We start from the raw sequence: 25,970 nt of genomic DNA on the forward strand, positions 1-25,970 counted from the left end.
CCACCGGCGTAATGGAAACTACGTTTCTGTCAGACAACACCTGAAGGATACGTTCTGTAACTGTCCCACATCTCCTCATGCTGTCAGCTGTAGACTAAAAGTAAAGGACTGAATCCTAAATTGTGGCCTGCACGGTTAACTTAAGATAATATTTGATTGACTTCACTGCATGACTTACATGAATATCTGAGCTAAGCACACAGCTCTCAAGTTACAGATATAGGATTTCCTTTGATCACTTTTTTGTTACTGAGAATTTTCCTGCACCACAGGAAATGCAAACTTTTGGAGTTTTAAAAAGGCTTATAAAGTTTGTAATTTCCACTTAGAAAGACTTAGTCAGACTTGATTTGCCCTTACGAAAAACGTATCAACCCCTGCAAAAATGTCCATTAACCAAATCTGCATAATAATTCACATTTCCTGTTGCTGCAGGATTATTTTCCTGCCGTAGCAAACTGTCTCAAATGAAGCTCCTACATCTGTAGGATTTGGTCCAAAGTTGGGAACGGATCTAATCGTGAATAATTACCAAAGACTACAACCACCCAAGCCATAGACTGTTCACTCTGCTACCATCCGGCAAACGGTACCCGAGCATCGGCTCTCGGACCAATCGGCTCCAAGGCAGCTTCTACCCCAAAACCATAACATTGCTGAATCGCCAGACTGATAAATAGTCAACTAATGGTTCCCAAACTATCTGCACTGACTCTGTCTTGCACTGACCCTATGCACACTCAGTAGACTTTATATACACACTCACTAGACTATATATACACATGTATACACACTCACTAGAAAATATATACACACTCACTAGACTTTATATACACACTCACTAGACTATATATACACATGTATACACACTCACTAGACAATATATACACACTCACTAGACTTTATATACACACTCACTAGACTATATATACACATGTATACACACTCACTAGACAATATATACACACTCACTAGACTTTATATACACACTCACTAGACTATATATACACATGTATACACACTCACTAGACAATATATACACACTCACTAGACTTTATATACACACTCACTAGACTATATATACACACTCACGAGACTATATATACACACACCGTATACACACTCACTAGACAATATATATACACACTCACTAGACAATATATATACACACTCACTAGACAATATATACACACTCACTAGACTATATATACACACACCGTATACACACTCACTAGACAATATATATACACACTCACGAGACTATATATACACACACCGTATACACACTCACTAGACAATATATATACACACTCACTAGACAATATATATACACACTCACTAGACTATAAATACACACTCACTAGACTATATATACACACTCACTAGACAATATATATACACACTCACTAGACTATATATACACACACCATATACACACTCACTAGACAATATATATACACACTCACTAGACAATATATATATACACACTCACTAGACAATATATATATATACACACTCACTAGACTATATACTAGACTATATATACACACACGTATACACACTCACTAGACAATATATATACACAATATATATACACGGCTCACTAGACAATATATATACACACTCACTAGACTATATATACACACAGTATACACACTCACTAGACAATATATACACACTCACTAGACAATATATACACACTCACTAGACTATATATACACACACCGTATACACACTCACTAGACTATATATACACACACCATATACACACTCACTAGACAATATATATACACACTCACTAGACAATATATATATACACACTCACTAGACAATATATATACACACTCACTAGACTATATATAAACACAGTATACACACTCACTAGACTATACATACACACACCGTATACACACTCACTAGACAATATATATACACACTCACTAGACTATATATGCACACACCGTATACACACTCACTAGACAATATATATACACACTCACTAGACTATATATACACACACCGTATACACACTCACTAGACAATATATATACACGCTCACTAGACTATATATACACACACCGTATACACACTCACTAGACAATATATATACACACTCACTAGACAATATATATACACACTCACTAGACAATATATATACACACAGTATACACACTCACTAGACTATATATACACACTCACTAGACTATATATACACACAGTATACACACTCACTAGACTATATATACACACACCGTATACACACTCACTAGACAATATATATACACACTCACTAGACAATATATATACACACTCACTAGACTATATATACACACTCACTAGACTATATATACACACACCGTATACACACTCACTAGACAATATATATACACACTCACTAGACAATATATATACACACTCACTAGACTATATATACACACAGTATACACACTCACTAGACAATATATACACACTCACTAGACAATATATACACACTCACTAGACTATATGTATACACATCACTAGACTATATATACACACGTATACACACTCACTAGACTATATATACACACATGTATACACACAGATATATATACACACTCACTAGACTATATATACACACTCACTAGACTATATATGACTATATATACACACTCACTAGACTATATATACACACAGTATACACACTCACTAGACTATATATGCACACTCACTAGACTATATATACACACTCACTAGACTATATATACACACTCACTAGACTATATATACACACAGTATACACACTCACTAGACTATATATGCACACTCACTAGACTATATATACACACTCACTAGACTATATATACACACACCGTATACACACTCACTAGACTATATATACACACACCGTATACACACTCACTAGACTATATATACACACTCACTAGACTATATATGCACACTCACTAGACTATATATACACACTCACTAGTATACACACCGTATACACACTCACTAGACTATATATACACTCACTAGACTATATATACACACTCACTAGACTATATATACACACTCACTAGACTATATATACACTCACTAGACTATATATACACACTCACTAGACTATATATACACACACCGTTTACACACTAGACTATATATATACACACTCACTAGACTATATATACACACACCGTATACACACTCACTAGACTATATATATACACACTCACTAGACTATATATACACACTCACTAGACTATATATACACACTCACTAGACTATATATACACACACCGTATACACACTCACTAGACTATATATATACACACTCACTAGACTATATATACACACACCGTATACACACTCACTAGACTATATATACACACTCACTAGACTATATATACACTCACTAGACTATATATACACACTCACTAGACTATATATACACACTCACTAGAATATATATACACACTAGACTATATACACACTCACTAGAATATATACCGTATACACACTCACTAGACAATATATATACACACTCACTAGACTATATATACACACAGTATACACACTCACTAGACTATATATATACACACTCACTAGACTATATATACACACTCACTAGACTATATATACACACACCGTATACACACTCACTAGACTATATATATACACACTCACTAGACTATATATACACACACCGTATACACACTCACTAGACTATATATACACACACCGTATACACACTCACTAGACTATATATACACACTCACTAGACTATATATGCACACTCACTAGACTATATATACACACAGTATACACACTCACTAGACTATATATACACTCACTAGACTATATATACACACACCGTATACACACTCACTAGACAATATATATACACACTCACTAGACAATATATATACACACTCACTAGACTATATATACACACAGTATACACACTCACTAGACTATATACACACTCACTATATATACACACTCACTAGACTATATATACACACTCACTAGACTATATATATACACACTCACTAGACTATATACACACTCACTAGACTATATATATACACACTCACTAGACTATATATACACACACTAGACTATATACACACTCACTAGACTATATATACACACACACTAGTATACACACTCACTAGACTATATATACACACTCACTAGACTATATATATATACTCACTAGCACACTCACTAGACTATATATACACACAGTATACACACTCACTAGACTATATATATACACTCACTAGACTATATATACACACTCACTAGACTATATATACACACTACACTATACACACTCACTAGACACACACACTACACACTCACTAGACTATATATACACACTCACTAGACTATATATATATACACACTCACTAGACTATATATACACACACCGTATACACACTCACTAGACTATATATACACACTCACTAGACTATATATACACACACCGTATACACACTCACTAGACTATATATACACACTCACTAGACTATATATATACACACTCACTAGACTATATATACACACTCACTAGACTATATATACACACACCGTATACACACTCACTAGACAATATATATACACACTCACTAGACAATATATATACACACTCACTAGACAATATATATACACACTCACTAGACTATATACACACTCACTAGAAAATATATATACACACTCACTAGACTATATATACACACTCACTAGACTATATATACACACTCACTAGACTATATATATACACACTCACTAGACTATATATACACACACCGTATACACACTCACTAGACTATATATACACACACCGTATACACACTCACTAGACTATATATACACACTCACTAGACTATATATGCACACTCACTAGACTATATATACACACAGTATACACACTCACTAGACTATATATACACTCACTAGACTATATATACACACTCACTAGACTATATATACACACTCACTAGACTATACATAGACACACCGTATACACACTCACTAGACTATATATACACACTCACTAGACTATATATGCACACTCACTAGACTATATATACACACACCGTATACACACTCACTAGACTATATATACACACTCACTAGACTATATATACACACACCGTATACACACTCACTAGACTATATATACACACTCACTAGACAATATATATACACACTCACTAGACTATATATACACACTCACTAGACTATATATACACACACCTAGACTATATATACACACTCACTAGACTATATATACACACATACACACTCACTAGACAATATATATACACACTCACTAGACAATATATATACACACTCACTAGACAATATATATACACACTCACTAGACTATATACACACTCACTAGAAAATATATATACACACTCACTAGACAATATATATACACTCACTAGACTATATATACACACTCACTAGACTATATATACACACTCACTAGACTATATATACACACTCACTAGACTATATATACACACTCACTAGACTATATATACACACCGTATACACACTCACTAGACTATATATGCACACTCACTAGACTATATACACACTCACTAGACTATATACACACTCACTAGACTATATATACACACTCACTAGACAATATATACACACCGTATACACACTCACTAGACTATATATGCACACTCACTAGACTATATATACACACTCAGTAGACTATATATACACACACCGTATACACACTCACTAGACTATATATATATACACACTCACTAGACAATATATATACACACTCACTAGACTATATACACACACTCACTAGAAAATATATATACACACTCACTAGACAATATATATACACTCACTAGACTATATATACACACACACTAGACTATATACACACACTCACTAGACTATATATACACACCGTATACACACTCACTAGACTATATATGCACACTCACTAGACTATATACACACTCACTAGACTATATATACACACACACTAGACTATATATACACACCGTATACACACTCACTAGACTATATATACACATGTATACACATGCTGCAGTTACTCTGTTCTTAATTTTACTATTATTATTATCTATCCTAATGCCAAGTCACTTTACCCTGCCTTTATGTACATATCTACCTCTACTGGTACTCCTTGTATATAGCCTCACATTGATCTGCTACTCCCTGTATATAGCTCCACATTGATCTGGTACTTCCTGTATATCACTCCACATTGATCTGGTACTGGTACTTCCTGTATATAGCTCCACATTGATCTGGTACTGGTAATTCCTGTATATAGTAGCATATTGATCTGGTACTGGTACTTCCTGTATATAGCTCCACATTGATCTGGTACTGGTATTGAATACTGTATACTGTCTGTTGCCCCATATTTGAGCATTTTGCTGTAAGTTGACAAATTTGAGATGCTTTTCTACTGGCGGTATCACAGGCACAATGACTAAGGGTTGTGGAGTTTGGAAGGCTTGCTCTATGTCAGTGGAGACTTTCTGACAAACTGTGTCTGCTCTGCTATCCAAACACCTGTCTGAGAGGCGCCAGAAGAAAATAAAGAGAAGAGAAGAGAGGGGGGAGAGGAGGAGAGAAAAGAGATGAGAGGGGGAGAGGAGGAGAGAAGAGAGACGAGAGGGGGAGAGGAGGAGAGAAAAGAGAAGAGTGGGGGAGAGGAGGAGAGAAAAGAGACGAGAGGGGAGAGGGAGAGAAAAGAGACGAGAGGGGAGAGGAGGAGAGAAAAGAGAAGAGAAGTGGAGAGGAGGAGAGAAAAGATAAGAGAGCGGGACAGGAGGAGAGAAAAGAGAAGAGAGGGGGAGAGGAGAGGAGAAGAGAGGGGGAGAGGATGAGAGAAAAGAGATGAGGGGGAGAGCAGGAGAGAAAAGAGAAGAGAGGGGGAGAGGAGAGGAGAAGAGAGACGAGAGGGGGGAGGGGAGGAGAGAAAAGAGACGAGAGGGGGGAGGAGAGAAAAGAGATGAGAGGGAGAGAGAAGAGAGGGGGAGAGGAGAGAAGAGAGAGAGAGAGAAGAGAGGGGGAGAGGAGGAGAGAAAAGAGAAGAGAGGGGAGAGGAGAGGAGGAGAGAGAAGAGAAAGAGGGGGAGAGAGGAGGAGGAGAAAAGAGAGAGGGGAGAGAAGAGAGGGGGAGAGAGAAGAGAGAGAGAGAGAGAGAGAAGAGGAGGGAGAGGAGAGAGAGAAGAGAGGGGAGAGAGGAGAGAGAAAGAGAAGAGAGAGAGGAGAGAAAAGAGAAGAGAGGGGGAGAGGTGAGGAGGAGAGAAAAGAAAAGAGAGGGTGAGAGGAGGAGAGAAGAGAGGGGGAGAGGAGGAGAGAAAAGATAAGAGAAGGGGAGAGGAGGAGGGAAGAGAGAAGATAGGGGGAGAGGAGGAGAGAAAGAGGGAAGAGAGGGGAGAGGAGAGGAGGAGAGAGAAAGAGAGAGAGAGGGGGAGAGGAGGAGAGAAAGAGAGAGGGAGGGGGAAAGGAGGAGAGAAAAGAGAAGAGAGGGGGAGAGGAGGAGAGAAAAGATAAGAGAAGGGGAGAGAAAAGAGAAGAGAGGGGGAGAGGAGGAGAGAAAAGAGAAGAGAGGGGGGGAGGAGAGGAGGGAGGAGGAGAAAAGAGAAGAGAGGGGGGGAGAGGAGGAGAGAAGAGAGGGGAGAGAGGAGGAGGGGAGAGAAAGATAAGAGAAGGGGGAGGAGGAGAGAGAAAGAGAAGAGAAGGGGAGAGGAGAGAGAGAGAAGAGAGAAGAGAGAGGGAGAGGAGGAGAGAAAAGAGAAGAGAGGGAGAGGAGGAGAGAAAAGAGAAGAGAGAGGGGGGAGGAGGAGGAGAGAAGAGAAGAGAGGGGGAGAGGAGGAGAGAAGAGAGGAGAGAGGAGAGAAGAGAGAAGAGGAGGGGAAAAGAGAAGAGAGGAGAGAGAAAAGAGAGAGAGGAGGAGAGAGAGAGAGGGGAGAGAGGAAAGAGAGAGGGGGAGGAGAGAGAGAGAAAGAGAGAGGGGGAGAGGAGAGAGAGGAGAGAGGAGGAGAGAGAAAGATAAAGAAGGGGAGAGGGGAGGAGGAGGAGGAGAGAAAGAGATAAGAGAGGGGGAGAGGAGGAGGAAAAGAAGAAGGGGGAGAGGAGGGGGAGAAGGAGGAGAGAAAAGAGAAAAAGAGAGAGGGGGGAGAGGAGGAGAGAAAAGAGAAGAGAGGGGGAGAGGGAGAGAAAAGAGAAGAGAGGGGGGAGAGGAGGAGAGAAAAGATAAGAGAAGGGGAGAGAAAAGAGAAGAGAGGGGGAGAGGAGGAGAGAAAAGAGAAGAGAGGGGGGAGAGGAGGAGAGGAGGAGAGAAAAGAGAAGAGAGGGGGAGAGGAGGAGAGAAGAGAGGGGGAGAGGAGGAGAGAAAAGATAAGAGAAGGGGAGAGGAGGAGAGAAAAGAGAAGAGAAGGGGAGAGGAGGAGAGAAAAGAGAAGAGAGGGGAGAGGAGGAGAGAAAAGAGAAGAGAGGGAGAGGAGGAGAGAAAAGATAAGAGAGGGGGAGAGAGGGAGAGAAAGAGAAGAGAGGGGGAGAGGAGGAGAGAAAAGAGAAGAGAGGGGGAGAGGAGGAGAGAGAGAGAAGAGGGGAAAGGAGGAGAGAAAAGAGAAGAGAGGGGGAGAGGAGGAGAGAAGAGAGACGAGAGGGGGGAGGGGAGGAGAGAAAAGAGACGAGAGGGGGGAGGAGAGAAAAAAGACGAGAGGGGGAGAGAAGAGAGAAGAGAGGGGGAGAGGAGAGGAGGAGAGATGGGGAGAGGAGGAGAGAAAAGATAAGAGAAGGGGAGAGGAGGAGGGAAGAGAGAAGATAGGGGGAGAGGAGGAGAGAAAAGAGAAGAGAGGGGGAGAGGAGAGGAGGAGAGAAAAGAGAAGAGAGGGGGGGAAGGGGGAGAGAAAAGAGAAGAGAGGGAGAGGGGAGAGGAGGAAAGAAAAGAGAAGAGAGGGGGAGAGGAGGAGAGAAAAGATAAGAGAAGGGGAGAGAAAAGAGAAGAGAGGGGGAGAGGAGGAGAGAAAAGAGAAGAGAGGGGGGAGAGGAGGAGAGGAGGAGAGAAAAGAGAAGAGAGGGTGGAGAGGAGGAGAGAAAAGAGAAGAGAGGGGAGAGGAAGAGAAAAGAGAAGAGAGGGAGATGAGGAGAGAAAAGATAAGAGAGGGGGAGAGGAGGAGAGAAATGAGAAGAGAGGGGGAGAGGAAGAGAGAAGAGAGAAGAGAGGGGGAGAGGAGGAGAGAAGAGAGAATAGAAGGGGAAATTAGGAGAGAAAAGAGAAGAGAGGGGGAGAGGAGGAGAGAAGAGAGGGGGAGAGGAGAAGAGAAAAGAGAAGAGAGGGGGAGAGAAGAGAAGAGAGGGGGAGAGGAGGAGAGAAGAGAGAAGAGAGGGGGAAAGGAGGAGAGAAAAGAGAAGAGGGGGGAGAGGAGGAGAAGAGAGGGGGAGAGGAGGAGAGAGACGAGAGGGGGAGAGGAGGAGAACAGAGACGAGAGGGGGAGAGGAGGAGAGACAAGAGACGAGAGAGGGGGAGGAGAGAAAAGAGACGAGAGGGGAGAGAGAAGAGAGGGGGAGAGGAGGAGAGAAGAGAGAAGAGAGGGGGAGAGGAGGATAGAAAAGAGAAGAGAGGGGGAGAGGAGGATAGAAAAGATAAGAGAGGGGGGGGAGAGGAGAGAGAGAAAAGAGAAGAGAGGGGGAGAGGAGAGAGAGAAAAAGAAGAGAGGGGGGAGGAGGAGAGAAGAGATAAGAGAGGGGGAGAGGAGGAGAGAAAAGAGAAGAGAGGGGGAGAGGAGAGAAGAGATAAGAGAGGGGGAGAGGAGGAGAGAAAAGAGAAGAGAGGGGGAGAGGAGGAGAGAAAAGAGAAGAGAGGGGGAGAGGAGAGAAGAGATAAGAGAGGGGGAGAGGAGGAGAGAAAAGAGAAGAGAGGGGGAGAGGAGGAGAGAAAAGAAAAGTGAGGGGGAGAGGAGAGAAGAGATAAGAGAGGGGGAGAGGAGGAGAGAAAAGAGAAGAGAGGGGGAGTGGAGTAGAGAAGAGAGACGAGAGGGTGAGAGAAAAGAGAAGAGAGGGGGAGAGAAGGAGAGAAGAGACACCTGTGGTCCGTGTGATGTACGTGGGTCCAGGGGGTCTCCTATGACGATACTCTTGGCACTCTCGACGCTGCGGCGTACAAACTCCTCATAGACCTGTTCCTCCACGAAGACACGCGACGCGGCCGTGCAGCACTGGCCCTGGTTGAAGAATGCTCCCTTTTGGGTCTCCTCCACTGCCAACTGCACTGTTAGTGAACATAGGATAGATGTTGACGAAGGCTGTCGCCAAATGCCTAAGAGTCCCTCAGAGTAATAACATAACAATTGGCCACATCTTCCCCGAGTGCAAGATTTGGCATGATAATGAATTTTCTGGTTGTAAACTTGATTTCTGGTCGTAGAGACGTCAGATAACAAGATTAGAGCCAGGTAAACATGTATTTTTCTGGTCACAAACACATTTAAAAGAAACCCTGTCCCTTCACAACCTGTATACAACCTGACCACGACGTTTTCAGAAACGTTGTAAAGACGTCATCGCAACCAGTTTTGCCCGCTGGGTTTTCATATTATATTGTTGATATGTTGGATAGTCTAGGAGCCACGATGACACAATGTCCGTCATGATAACCATCACACAGTTCGCAATCAGTCTCCATCTCTATTGCTTACAAGCACACTGTTGATCACACACACTGTGTCAAAGGCCTTTCCTCTGCGCCGAGCAGAGCTGCTGTCTTTGTTCTCTCTCTCTGCCTTGTTGGTTTAATAGAGAGACAGAAACCACATCACTTACAGTCCGAGTCAGCAAAGACAATGCAGGGGTTCTTCCCACCCAGCTCCAGGGTCACTCTTTTCAGATTACTCTTTGCTGCGGCCTCTTTGATCAACTGGCCGACCTGGGGAGACAAACAGGGCGAGGACGGATCACAGGGGGAAGTCATATAACAATGTGTCATATGGCACATTCAGTTCAAACAAATACTCTTTTTAAATGTACATTGGGATTTGATAGGGCACGAGGGACTGGTATCGGTGAGACAGATTGTTAATGAATACATGTACTGCATGCCGAAATGAGAGAGATACCATGTGACATTTATTATAAAACCCTCAGTATAATTCTGAACATTTTGGTGTGTTTCTTTTACAATCCTGTACCCCACTTGGCTTTGAAAAATAATGCATTTTCAGCCTTGGGTTCAAATAGTATTTGTTTCCTTTGGATACTTTAGCTACACTTGATTGAGCTTGTCTGGCACAATGGAACACACAAACTAGTCCCAAAAGTGCAAACCCCACCCATCTGACACTCCAGGCAGACTATTTGAAAGAAAAATACTACTTGAACCCAGGTATGTTCATTTTGGAACAAATACTGAACAGTTACAAAAAACCACAATCCTCCAACCAGTTGCCCCGTTGCTTCCAGCATTATGCATACTTCCAAACATGCACGTACCTTTGTAGAACCCGTGAACGCCACTTTGTCGATGCCCATGTGGCTAGCAATGGCTGCACCTGCTGTGGGGCCGAACCCTGGCACGATGTTCACCACTCCGGGGGGGAAACCGGCCTGTCATGGCAACCCCACGACCAATGTTAATGATCAGAACCATGTGCAAGGGAATAAGGTACGCTACTCGCTACGTCTTAACCCAGTCAACATGGATGAGTTAAAGATACATTACACTTTTACATCAAAGTTATCAGGATCTACACACAAAACCCATGTTGTGGGACATGGTTTCACCTTAACATTAGACTACTCTTAAGGTCTGGAAATATAGGACAAACTGTCATTTAAGAGTGAAATGTCCCTTTAAGGAGCACAGTGTGTGATTATGGGAGACTTACTCTGGTGCTTTTTATTTTAGATATATATAATAAATAAGTATTTTTTTCTATTCAATTTCCAGTGTCGCCTTTGATTGGCTGAACAACTCTCATATACCCAATGATTAGAAGCAGAAGTCTTTGCCTTTAAAAATCATTACCGTGGACATGATAAAAGCGAACTGGTCTAATCACATAAGACCAGGGCTTTGCTCTGGGTATAAAACAGCCCGGGATCATTTGGACTAATGGCCGGTAAGAGAAGCCAAATAGGTTTGAAACCAAATGTCTCATGACCTGCGAGGCACTACTACAGTCTCATTTCATACTGTATGCACACACACACACACACACACACACACACACACACACACACACACACACACACACACACACACACACACACACACACACACACACACACACACACACACACACAGTATTGGCGGGGTAATCCCCTGCCTTTGAAGTAGGTTCTATGCTGAAGACATTGATATTTGCTCTCCTGAGCCCTGACATGAGGAGCAGAGTAAAGGGAAAGATCAAGATGTTTGTAATAGAGGAGCGAAATGGAGGGGGAGGAGAGGAAAAGGGCAGTACAGGAAAGGAGAGGTTAGGAGGGAGGGAAAGGACAGGACAGAAGGGAGGAAAGGAAAGGAGATGAGAAGGGAGAGGAAAGGAGACATAGTTTGACCTCAGGTGAGTCTCCTGGTCAACAGACATAATAGTCAATGTGTCCTGAGGAGGACCAATAGATTTTTATTTAACCAGTCAAGTCAGTTAAGAACAAATTCTTATTTTCAATGACAGCCTAGGAACAGTGGGTTAACTGCAGAATGACAGATTTGTACCTTGTCAGCTCGGGGGTTTGAACTTGCAACCTTCTGGTTACTAGTCCAACGCTCTAACCACTAGGCTACCCTGCCTCCTGTTGTTTCTGTCCAGTTACAAAGGATAGTTGTATATAATATCTCTCTTCATTGTATGCAGGATTCTCCAAATCCGATCATGGAGAGCGACAGAGAATGCAGGCTTTACTTCCAATCTAACACTGACACACCTGACTGTTCCAATTAATCAACCAATCTAACACTGACACACCTGACTGTTCCAAATAATCAACCAATCTAACACTGACACACCTGACTGTTCCAAATAATCAACCAATCTAACACTGACACACCTGACTGTTCCAAATAATCAACCAATCTAACACTGACACACCTGACTGTTCCAAATAATCAACCAATCTAACACTGACACACCTGACTGTTCCAAATAATCAACCAATCCAACACTGGCACACCTGACCATTCCAAATAGTCAACCAATCACAGCCCCTTCAGTCTGCACCATGCTCACCCAGTATAGCTCTTCAGCAATGGAGTTGGAGGCCCCTGTTCTTCTTAAAAGTTTCTCTCACCTCTTTGATGAGAGATCCTACGTGCAGGGCTGTGAGAGGGGTCTGCTCGGCTGGCTTGATGACCACAGTGTTACCACAGCACAGCGCCGGGGCCACCTTCCACATGAACATCAGCAGGGGGAAGTTCCACTAGGAGACACAAAACAAGTGTATATTTGACAGGCAGGTTGAACACTTAAAGGGATAGTTCACTCAAAAACGATCTTTTAGTATTTTCTTCATTAGTCCAGTGTTGATATGATGCATTTATTTGTTGCATGTCAGCAGCCAAGTTTTCAAGATTTATCTCTTTCAGTACAGAGATGTACTGTGATGATTTGATTAGAGAGCAAATCAAGACATTTGTGCTGTCATCCTATAAAGTGATGATTCAAACAATCTGCTTCAAAAACCTCTCTTCTCTCTGCCCTGTTATTCTCCCTACAGAGAACTTAATGAAAGAAATTAACAAATAACCGGACCCTCAAACACAAATTAGACAGCAAACGCGTGTAAGAATCCTAATGTTTACAGTTTAAGCATGGTTAACTTTTACAATGCTTTGGATACAGCCGCCACAATTAGGGATTTTTTGGGATGTGTAACCCTAAAAACAAGCTTCCTGTTTTTCCTAAGCGATGACTCATGGTCTGCGTGAGTGCCAGTGGTGCTTTTAGTAATTACACGACGTCCTTCAGTATAAATTTCATTTTGATGATATAATCTCCCAAGTGGAACAACAGCCTGCTTGTTCCTTTGTTGCCGGAGCAACATAAGAAGATATATACTTATGCTAGCAGAGAAAGCCCATCGGCCGCATTCAGTCAGTCAAAATGTAGGAATAGAGATGATACCCCAGTCTGGTCTAGACTCTAGTGAACACGGTGCAATGTGATAGCCTTAACTCGAACCAACATGGATCACCATCCCACCCCAAGCTATCTGACCATAATATCATCAACAAGGAAATATGGATGTGTTTTTGGATCTGTAATGGTGCATCCTAAATGACACCCTATTTGCCATATAGTGGGGGGCCCTGGTCATAAGTAGTGCCCTATATAGGGAGCAGGGTGTCATTTGGGACCTTAATGTATAGTTGTAAACAGTCATGTTCCTGTAACGGAACACTTCAGTTGGATTAAGAGAGAGAATGCTTTGTGAAGAAAGGTAGAGATTAGGATTACATTTCCAGTACATGTCCCAGATTTCATTTCACCCTCAGATGGAGTTGAAGTTAGAACCTTAGGTAAAATGCAGTTTAAAAAAAAACAATCCAAACTCAAAGCTTAGTTTTTGTATCATTCCAAATAAAGTTGCATTTACCTCAAAATTCACTTTCAAGAAAGATGTTACCTGAGAATATAATGGGATAATTTATTCTAATACATTACAAATGACACCCTATTCCCTATATAGTGCACTACAGCCTATAGTGCTCACTCAAAAGTAGTGCACTATGTAGGTACTAGGGTGCCATTTGGGGCGTAACCTGATTTAACTATCTCGTTATTGCTGCAGCTCCACTGATCTATGACTGTCAACACGCATGCTAAGAGTTATATTTCTGTATGTGCCAGGGACACGTAATGCCCTTGGAGCTGAGGCACAGAATAATATGGTTTTTGGGGTGACAGCACTGACAGTTAAAAACATGAGGAACGGCTCTTGTGTTTGGCACACACACACACACACACACACACAGACAGACACGCACACGCACACACACACACACACACACACGATAACATTCTCCCTTGTCTCTAGAATAAAGGAGAGTTTTGGTGCCAACATGACGTCCGTCCATCACGATTGTAAATCTCCAACAGTCTGAAGTACTGAGGCCTGTACTGTATCTGTGTCCCATGGCTATCGTCTGTGGGGATTCTGATACAGTGAAGGTAAACTCACTGCACTGTACACCCCTGGCCGTTGGGTGGGTGCGTGTGTGTGTGTGTGCGCATGCATTTTTCAGTCAATGTAGGTCAAATTGACCACTTCTATTTGCCAAGTCATTGTGTTTAGCTGTAGTACAGCAGTAGTATGTGTTTATTACTTGTTCACATCCTGCAAGCAGATTCTACATGTATAATTATTTCAGGATCACAAACACAAAACACTGGTCCTACTTACTGGGATGATGGCTCCACACACACCTACGGGCTCATGTCTGGTGAAACACATAAACGTGTCATCTGGAGAAGCAACAACAACAAGAGACTCATTATCAATCTCTCTCCATGGCATCCTTTCCCATTTATTTAGTTTACAGTCTGTTTAAATGTGGCATCCTTTCCCATTTATTTAGTTTACAGTCTGTTTAAATGTGGCATCCTTTCCCATTTATTTAGTTTACAGTCTGTTTAAATGTGGCATCCTTTCCCATTTATTTAGTTTAAAGTATGTTTAAATGTGGCATCCTTTCCCATTTGTTTAGTTTACAGTCTGTTTAAATGTGGCATCCTTTCCCATTTATTTAGTTTACAGTCTGTTTAAATGTGGCATCCTTTCCCATTTATTTAGTTTACAGTCTGTTTAAATGTGGCATCCTTTATCATTTATTTAGTTTACAGTCTGTTTAAATGTGGCATCCTTTCCCATTTATTTAGTTTACAGTCTGTTTAAATGTGGCATCCTTTCCCATTTATTTAGTTTACAGTCTGTTTAAATGTGGCATCCTTTCCCATTTATTTAGTTTAAAGTCTGTTTAAATGTGGCATCCTTTCCCATTTATTTAGTTTACAGTCTGTTTAAATGTGGCATCCTTTCCCATTTATTTAGTTTAAAGTCTGTTTAAATGTGGCATCCTTTCCCATTTATTTAGTTTACAGTCTGTTTAAATGTGGCATCCTTTCCCATTTATTTAGTTTACAGTCTGTTTAAATGTGGCATCCTTTCCCATTTATTTAGTTTAAAGTCTGTTTAAATGTGGCATCCTTTCCCATTTATTTAGTTTACAGTCTGTTTAAATGTGGCATCCTTTCCCATTTATTTAGTTTAAAGTATGTTTAAATGTGGCATCCTTTCCCATTTATTTAGTTTACAGTCTGTTTAAATGTGGCATCCTTTCCCATTTATTTAGTTTAAAGTCTGTTTAAATGTGGCATCCTTTCCCATTTATTTAGTTTACAGTCTGTTTAAATGTGGCATCCTTTCCCATTTATTTAGTTTACAGTCTGTTTAAATGTGGCATCCTTTCCCATTTATTTAGTTTAAAGTCTGTTTAAATGTGGCATCCTTTCCCATTTATTTAGTTTACAGTCTGTTTCAATGTGGCATCCTTTCCCATTTATTTAGTTTAACGTCTGTTTAAATGTGGCATCCTTTCCCATTTATTTAGTTTACACTCTGTTTAAATGTAGCATCCTTTCCCATTTATTTAGTTTAACGTCTGTTTAAATGTGGCATCCTTTCCCATTTATTTAGTTTACAGTCTGTTTAAATGTGGCATCCTTTCCCATTTATTTAGTTTACAGTCTGTTTAAATGTGGCATCCTTTCCCATTTATTTAGTTTACAGTCTGTTTAAATGTGGCATCCTTTCCCATTTATTTAGTTTAAAGTCTGTTTAAATGTGGCATCCTTTCCCATTTATTTAGTTTACAGTCTGTTTAAATGTGGCATCCTTTCCCATTTATTTAGTTTACAGTCTGTTTAAATGTGGCATCCTTTCCCATTTATTTAGTTTAAAGTCTGTTTAAATGTGGCATCATTTCCCATTTATTTTGCTACGTCAACCATTTGCATTTTCGAATGATGGTCAACAATCTCATCTCCATATAAATCGGGAGCACACATTTTGCCGCTCCTCCTCTGCTGTTCTAAAAGTCCCTGTGCCCTGCTCCTCCTCTGCCCTTCTAAATGTCCTTGTGCCCTGCTCCTCCTCTGCCCTTCTAAAAGTCCCTGTGCCCTGCTCCTCCTCTGCCCTTCTAAAAGTCCTTGTGCCCTGCTCCTCCTCTGCCCTTCTAAAAGTCCCTGTGCCCTGCTCCTCCTCTGCCCTTCTAAAAGTCCCTGTGCCCTGCTCCTCCTCTGCCCTTCTAAAAGTCCCTGTGCCCTGCTCCTCCTCTGCCCTTCTAAAAGTCCCTGTGCCCTGCTCCTCCTCTGCCCTTCTAAAAGTCCCTGTGCCCTGCTCCTCCTCTGCCCTTCTAAAAGTCCCTGTGCCCTGCTCCTCACATGGCTGAAAGTCCTGTTTAATAGAAGGAAATAGAGCGGGCAGATAGAGTCCCCAATAACCAGACTATTAAGTCTATTGTTCGGAGTGAAATGTCACCCTTGACCTTCTTGGAATGGAGGGGCAATTAAAAGCGTCCCCCATCTCTAACACCCCCCCCCTCCATTTAATTGCTGCAATGTCCCACCCTCCTCGTTCTCTGTAGCAGTCAACTGGCTTTTTTTAGGGTAAATACAGTTGAACTATAAATAAGTTAAGTTGGAATGTTTATGCGATAGAGTTGACCTTACACTACTCTGTTCAGCAGAATGTACTTACTTGGGGTGTTGCGGGTACTGAAAGGTTTGTTAAAACCCTGCACCAACAACTGTGGTTACAACATGTCAGTGTGCCATGTTGCACATGCGTTGCAGCAATTGTTCCACCGATAATCTACTGTGGTGCAACCAAAGTTTTTAGTGCCCTCAACTCTAACAGCACAACTCCAAGGTAGGCCAACATAAAACACAGACAGGAAACGGTCGATTTTAAAAATACATGTATAATACTGCACAGTAACATGAACTTACACCAACACAAGACATTCCAAAATCCTTTTTCACTACTGTACCACAGTATCTGTGCAACTAAGGTCCATCCTTCTGACATAGCAACTAGCGGGAACAACGCCTTAATGACACCCTGTTCCCGATATAGTGCTCTACTTTTGGCACCTTACTTCCTTCCGTGACATTTTGCATGATCCCCCTCCACCTCCACACACGGACATGTCAAAAGCCCAGCTGATAGCCTAGATAATGGGTTCAATCCGACACTCTCACTCCGTGACCTTGTCTTGTTTCCTCTATTGACGTATGTGGTGATTACAGCCACACAGACTGCTACACACCCAGGATCCATTATCTCCCTGTGTCCTGGGTGAGCCCACTCATCCCACACTTTACAGCTTATCAAAGGTCCCATTTCCATAGCCAGGGGAGTGGACATGGGACATAGAGTAGAGGGAATTAGATTGTGTCCCAAATGGCACCCTATTCCCTATGTAGTGCATTACTTTTGAGCAGTGCACCTTTGCTTATTTAGGCCCAGAGCGTTTTTTGTGTGTGTTTTTTTTAAGGAGAGAGGAATTCCAAACTCCTTTTGTATTTTCATTATTTTCATTATTTTCGTATTTGTATTATTTTCAGGTTAGGAGTAGAGAGACAGAGTAGAGAGAGCAGAAATAGGTAGGGCTGATGTGGGGATCGAACCAGCAGCCCCATCTCAGGGGGTATATATATGGTTCTAAAGGTGAGAGCGTTACCTGCTCGACCAGACTCCGGGCCCAGAGCTGTTTCTAAGTCACCAAGTTACTACTGGCAGGTAGAGGAGTGACTGTATACAGGCTAGTGATAATACATGTATCACTAGCCACTTTAACTATGCCACTTTGTTTACATACTCATCTCATATGTATATACTGTACTCGATACCATCTACTGTATCTTGCCTATGCTGCTCTGTACCATCACTCATTCATATCTTTATGTACATATTCTTTATCCCCTTACACTGTGTATAAGACAGTAGTTTAGGAATTGTTAGTTAGATTACTTGTTGGTTATTACTGCATTGTCGGAACTAGAAGCACAAGCATTTTGCTACACTCGCATTAACATCTGCTAACCATGTGTATGTGACAAATAAAATTTGATTTGATTTGATTTGATTTATACCAGGGGATAGTCATCTTAGTCTGGGAGTTGCGACTGACAGGTAGAGGAGTGACTGTATACAGACTATTATACCAGGGGATAGTCATCTTAGCCTGGGAGTTGTTCCTGACAGGTAGAGGAGTGACTGTATACAGACTATTATACCAGGGGATAGTCATCTTAGCCTGGGAGTTGTTCCTGACAGGTAGAGGAGTGACTGTATACAGACTATTACAGACTATTATACCAGGGGATAGTCATCTTAGCCTGGGAGTTGTTCCTGACAGGTAGAGGAGTGACTGTATACAGACTATTATACCAGGGGATAGTCATCTTAGTCTGGGAGTTGTTCCTGACAGGTAGAGGAGTGACTGTATACAGACTATTATACCAGGGGATAGTCATCTTAGTCTGGGAGTTGTTCCTGACAGGTAGAGGAGTGACTGTATACAGACTATTATACCAGGGGATAGTCATCTTAGCCTGGGAGTTGTTCCTGACAGGTAGAGGAGTGACTGTATACAGACTATTATACCAGGGGATAGTCATCTTAGCCTGGGAGTTGTTCCTGACAGGTAGAGGAGTGACTGTATACAGACTATTATACCAGGGGATAGTCATCTTAGCCTGGGAGTTGTTCCTGACAGGTAGAGGAGTGACTGTATACAGACTATTATACCAGGGGATAGTCATCTTAGCCTGGGAGTTGTTCCTGACAGGTAGAGGAGTGACTGTATACAGACTATTATACCAGGGGATAGTCATCTTAGCCTGGGAGTTGTTCCTGACAGGTAGAGGAGTGACTGTATACAGACTATTATACCAGGGGATAGTCATCTTAGCCTGGGAGTTGTTCCTGACAGGTAGAGGAGTGACTGTATACAGACTATTATACCAGGGGATAGTCATCTTAGTCTGGGAGTTGTTCCTGACAGGTAGAGGAGTGACTGTATACAGACTATTATACCAGGGGATAGTCATCTTAGTCTGGGAGTTGTTCCTGACAGGTAGAGGAGTGACTGTATACAGACTATTATACCAGGGGATAGTCATCTTAGTCTGGGAGTTGTTCCTGACAGGTAGAGGAGTGACTGTATACAGACTATTATACCAGGGGATAGTCATCTTAGCCTGGGAGTTGTTCCTGACAGGTAGAGGAGTGACTGTATACAGACTATTATACCAGGGGATAGTCATCTTAGCCTGGGAGTTGTTCCTGACAGGTAGAGGAGTGACTGTATACAGACTATTATACCAGGGGATAGTCATCTTAGTCTGGGAGTTGTTCCTGACAGGTAGAGGAGTGACTGTATACAGACTATTATACCAGGGGATAGTCATCTTAGTCTGGGAGTTGTTCCTGACAGGTAGAGGAGTGACTGTATACAGACTATTATACCAGGGGATAGTCATCTTAGCCTGGGAGTTGTTCCTGACAGGTAGAGGAGTGACTGTATACAGACTATTATACCAGGGGATAGTCATCTTAGCCTGGGAGTTGTTCCTGACAGGTAGAGGAGTGACTGTATACAGACTATTATACCAGGGGATAGTCATCTTAGCCTGGGAGTTGTTCCTGACAGGTAGAGGAGTGACTGTATACAGACTATTATACCAGGGGATAGTCATCTTAGTCTGGGAGTTGTTCCTGACAGGTAGAGGAGTGACTGTATACAGACTATTATACCAGGGGATAGTCATCTTAGCCTGGGAGTTGTTCCTGACAGGTAGAGGAGTGACTGTATACAGACTATTATACCAGGGGATAGTCATCTTAGCCTGGGAGTTGTTCCTGACAGGTAGAGGAGTGACTGTATACAGACTATTATACCAGGGGATAGTCATCTTAGCCTGGGAGTTGTTCCTGACAGGTAGAGGAGTGACTGTATACAGACTATTATACCAGGGGATAGTCATCTTAGCCTGGGAGTTGTTCCTGACAGGTAGAGGAGTGACTGTATACAGACTATTATACCAGGGGATAGTCATCTTAGCCTGGGAGTTGTTCCTGACAGGTAGAGGAGTGACTGTATACAGACTATTATACCAGGGGATAGTCATCTTAGTCTGGGAGTTGTTCCTGACAGGTAGAGGAGTGACTGTATACAGACTATTATACCAGGGGATAGTCATCTTAGTCTGGGAGTTGTTCCTGACAGGTAGAGGAGTGACTGTATACAGACTATTATACCAGGGGATAGTCATCTTAGTCTGGGAGTTGTTCCTGACAGGTAGAGGAGTGACTGTATACAGACTATTATACCAGGGGATAGTCATCTTAGCCTGGGAGTTGTTCCTGACAGGTAGAGGAGTGACTGTATACAGACTATTATACCAGGGGATAGTCATCTTAGTCTGGGAGTTGTTCCTGACAGGTAGAGGAGTGACTGTATACAGACTATTATACCAGGGGATAGTCATCTTAGTCTGGGAGTTGTTCCTGACAGGTAGAGGAGTGACTGTATACAGACTATTATACCAGGGGATAGTCATCTTAGTCTGGGAGTTGTTCCTGACAGGTAGAGGAGTGACTGTATACAGACTATTATACCAGGGGATAGTCATCTATTATACCAGGGGATAGTCATCTTAGCCTGGGAGTTGTTCCTGACAGGTAGAGGAGTGACTGTATACAGACTATTATACCAGGGGATAGTCATCTTAGCCTGGGAGTTGTTCCTGACAGGTAGAGGAGTGACTGTATACAGACTATTATACCAGGGGATAGTCATCTTAGTCTGGGAGTTGTTCCTGACAGGTAGAGGAGTGACTGTATACAGACTATTATACCAGGGGATAGTCATCTTAGTCTGGGAGTTGTTCCTGACAGGTAGAGGAGTGACTGTATACAGACTATTATACCAGGGGATAGTCATCTTAGTCTGGGAGTTGTTCCTGACAGGTAGAGGAGTGACTGTATACAGACTATTATACCAGGGGATAGTCATCTTAGCCTGGGAGTTGTTCCTGACAGGTAGAGGAGTGACTGTATACAGACTATTATACCAGGGGATAGTCATCTTAGTCTGGGAGTTGTTCCTGACAGGTAGAGGAGTGACTGTATACAGACTATTATACCAGGGGATAGTCATCTTAGTCTGGGAGTTGTTCCTGACAGGTAGAGGAGTGACTGTATACAGACTATTATACCAGGGGATAGTCATCTTAGTCTGGGAGTTGTTCCTGACAGGTAGAGGAGTGACTGTATACAGACTATTATACCAGGGGATAGTCATCTTAGTCTGGGAGTTGTTCCTGACAGGTAGAGGAGTGACTGTATACAGACTATTATACCAGGGGATAGTCATCTTAGTCTGGGAGTTGTTCCTGACAGGTAGAGGAGTGACTGTATACAGACTATTATACCAGGGGATAGTCATCTTAGTCTAGGGAGTTGTTCCTGACAGGTAGAGGAGTGACTGTATACAGACTATTATACCAGGGGATAGTCATCTTAGTCTGGGAGTTGTTCCTGACAGGTAGAGGAGTGACTGTATACAGACTATTATACCAGGGGATAGTCATCTTAGCCTGGGAGTTGTTCCTGACAGGTAGAGGAGTGACTGTATACAGACTATTATACCAGGGGATAGTCATCTTAGTCTGGGAGTTGTTCCTGACAGGTAGAGGAGTGACTGTATACAGACTATTATACCAGGGGATAGTCATCTTAGCCTGGGAGTTGTTCCTGACAGGTAGAGGAGTGACTGTATACAGACTATTATACCAGGGGATAGTCATCTTAGTCTGGGAGTTGTTCCTGACAGTTGTTCCTGACAGGTAGAGGAGTGACTGTATACAGACTATTATACCAGGGGATAGTCATCTTAGTCTGGGAGTTGTTCCTGACAGGTAGAGGAGTGACTGTATACAGACTATTATACCAGGGGATAGTCATCTTAGTCTGGGAGTTGTTCCTGACAGGTAGAGGAGTGACTGTATACAGACTATTATACCAGGGGGGGATAGTCATCTATTATTAGTCATCTAGTCTGGGAGTTGTTCCTGACAGGTAGAGGAGTGACTGTATACAGACTATTATACCAGGGGATAGTCATCTTAGTCTGGGAGTTGTTCCTGACAGGTAGAGGAGTGACTGTATACAGACTATTATACCAGGGGATAGTCATCTTAGCCTGGGAGTTGTTCCTGACAGGTAGAGGAGTGACTGTATACAGACTATTATACCAGGGGATAGTCATCTTAGTCTGGGAGTTGTTCCTGACAGGTAGAGGAGTGACTGTATACAGACTATTATACCAGGGGATAGTCATCTTAGTCTGGGAGTTGTTCCTGACAGGTAGAGGAGTGACTGTATACAGACTATTATACCAGGGGATAGTCATCTTAGTCTGGGAGTTGTTCCTGACAGGTAGAGGAGTGACTGTATACAGACTATTATACCAGGGGATAGTCATCTTAGTCTGGGAGTTGTTCCTGACAGGTAGAGGAGTGACTGTATACAGACTATTATACCAGGGGATAGTCATCTTAGTCTGGGAGTTGTTCCTGACAGGTAGAGGAGTGACTGTATACAGACTATTATACCAGGGGATAGTCATCTTAGTCTGGGAGTTGTTCCTGACAGGTAGAGGAGTGACTGTATACAGACTATTATACCAGGGGATAGTCATCTTAGTCTGGGAGTTGTTCCTGACAGGTAGAGGAGTGACTGTATACAGACTATTATACCAGGGGATAGTCATCTTAGTCTGGGAGTTGTTCCTGACAGGTAGAGGAGTGACTGTATACAGACTATTATACCAGGGGATAGTCATCTTAGTCTGGGAGTTGTTCCTGACAGGTAGAGAGGAGTGACTGTATACAGACTATTATACCAGGGGATAGTCATCTTAGCCTGGGAGTTGTTCCTGACAGGTAGAGGAGTGACTGTATACAGACTATTATACCAGGGGATAGTCATCTTAGTCTGGGAGTTGCGACTGACAAATGCTGATAGAGGAGAGAGGGCCTTGCATATATCTACCAGAGGAAAATAATGATCTAAGTCAGTGACTTGCTCCTGAGACAGAGAGTGGGAAGAGGATAAAGGAGAGGACACAGAAGGGACGAGAGGAGAGGAGAGGAGAGGAGAGGAGAGAGGAGGGGAGAAGAGAGGAGAGAGGAGAGAGAGGAGAGGAGAGGAGGGGAGAAGAGAGGAGAGAGGAGAGGAGAGGGAGGCTAACTCAGAGGCGTTGATCAGGCACTGATCTGGAGTGTCTGATTCTCAGCTAATCCCGACACAGACTGTTGCACCTCGCTGATTACCATCAGCCCCCTCTTCCTCTTCCTTTGTCCTCGCCAGCCTTTCGTCTCTCAACTGCCCCATTGGAATCTAATCAGGAGGAAATAGGGAAGCCTGTTTTGTCTATCTGACGTCCTGCCGTGGCAGCCGAGGATGGTTTTTGACACTGCGATAGGGGGAACTATTAAGAGGACGGACGAGATGCCACCCAGGGCTGAGGACAATTGATGGATCAGCTGAGTGACTCGACCTCTAATTAACTTGTTTCTTGACGACTGGGCGGAACCAGTGGGCTAATCATATAGTGGACAGAAAGTCTATGTGAGCCATTAAGCCACAAAGGAGAGAGACAAGTGATTGTTGAGAAACAGCTTGATCAGATTGACAGGTCATGGACCTTTTTGGGAAATACTTTAATAAAAGCTGGCTGTTATAATGCATTATTACCTGTGATAAGCATACAATAACACTGTTTGGAAATGTTGTTGTATTATAAATGTATGAAATGGTAATAACTGGATCATTACGAGGTGATAATGAGACGTTATAAGGGGTCGTAAGCCTACGTGCATTTAACAAATGCACTATACCTGTAGGTGAAAGTAGTAGCCTGGCAATCTAAAAGGTTTTAAAGCAGCACAGAGACACTTACCTACAGGCATGGTTTTGCCATGTATCTTGTCGGCCCAACCGGCATAGTATCTAAGGGTTTTGATGCTGCCGTCCAGATCAATGAAGAAAGAATGAAGGAATGGCTTCCCAGTGTCTATAGTCTCCATAGTCTGTACAAAAAGAATCAGAAACATTGAACATAGTGCATTAAGGCCACGTTAATGCAGGCTATCCTAACTTCTGGGGAATCCGAGGCAGAATCATCTCAATAGGAGAAAAAAATAGCTGTTGTGGAACAAAAAATAACTAATAATCTATGTTCTCAAAAATCTATTTTGAGAGTTTCTGTCATCTTTTACTCAGTTGGCTGCAAGCGCAGCACCATCAACCCCTTGGTTGCTACAAAACAAGGTTTTATGCCCTCGACGTGCGCCAAGAAGTGAATATGCTGTGGGAGTTCATGGGTTCAGAAAGAAAAGTAATAATAATAATAATAATAATGCTAATAGGAGGCTGAGGAGGGCCAGGGTTCGGCACCGCTGACATCGTGAGCACGGTTGTCTCTCTGTGGAGCCAAGGCATCCATCTGAATCTGAATGCCATATCAAATGTTTTTCAAACCTAGATGAACAATCATTTCTATAGAGCAGAGGGGTGGACAAAAACCTAGACAAAAGCAATCCATGACGTTGTGCATTTGACAATATTTCAAAAAGTGACTGTACGGAAGTTACTAAACTCTTTGACAGACACAAGCTGCTTGAAACCACTAAGCCGAATGTGTTGGGGAAGAGAACAATATTGTACGGTGAGACCCACTGTGTCAAACATGATTTGTACACTTATATGGTGCTATGATACTCAAGTTCTTTGATTGACTGTCTCAAGGGAGACACAAGTCAAGTGTTTACTAAAAACCTGGGTCAAATACATACGTCAAATAATATTCCTACTTGAAAGTAGTTGAGGTGCGCT

At 42.2% G+C, this 25,970-nt stretch overlaps 1 protein-coding gene across 1 annotated transcript in view; it reads right to left on the minus strand.

Moving 5' to 3' along the window:
- aldh1a3 (aldehyde dehydrogenase 1 family, member A3) overlaps window positions 1–25,970 on the minus strand; it is a 42,472-nt gene that overhangs the window by 9,887 nt on the left and 6,615 nt on the right. Inside the window, exons 4-9 of the mRNA XM_064987827.1 lie at window positions 25,036–25,165; window positions 15,408–15,469; window positions 13,296–13,424; window positions 11,499–11,612; window positions 10,833–10,935; window positions 10,097–10,281 (exon numbers count right to left, since the gene is read on the minus strand). Of these exons, the coding sequence (XP_064843899.1) occupies window positions 10,097–10,281; window positions 10,833–10,935; window positions 11,499–11,612; window positions 13,296–13,424; window positions 15,408–15,469; window positions 25,036–25,165 (723 nt within the window). The remainder of the gene's footprint in view (window positions 1–10,096; window positions 10,282–10,832; window positions 10,936–11,498; window positions 11,613–13,295; window positions 13,425–15,407; window positions 15,470–25,035; window positions 25,166–25,970) is intronic.

Source organism: Oncorhynchus masou, chromosome 2, assembly GCF_036934945.1.
Source record: "Oncorhynchus masou masou isolate Uvic2021 chromosome 2, UVic_Omas_1.1, whole genome shotgun sequence".
Classification (NCBI taxonomy): domain Eukaryota; kingdom Metazoa; phylum Chordata; class Actinopteri; order Salmoniformes; family Salmonidae; genus Oncorhynchus; species Oncorhynchus masou.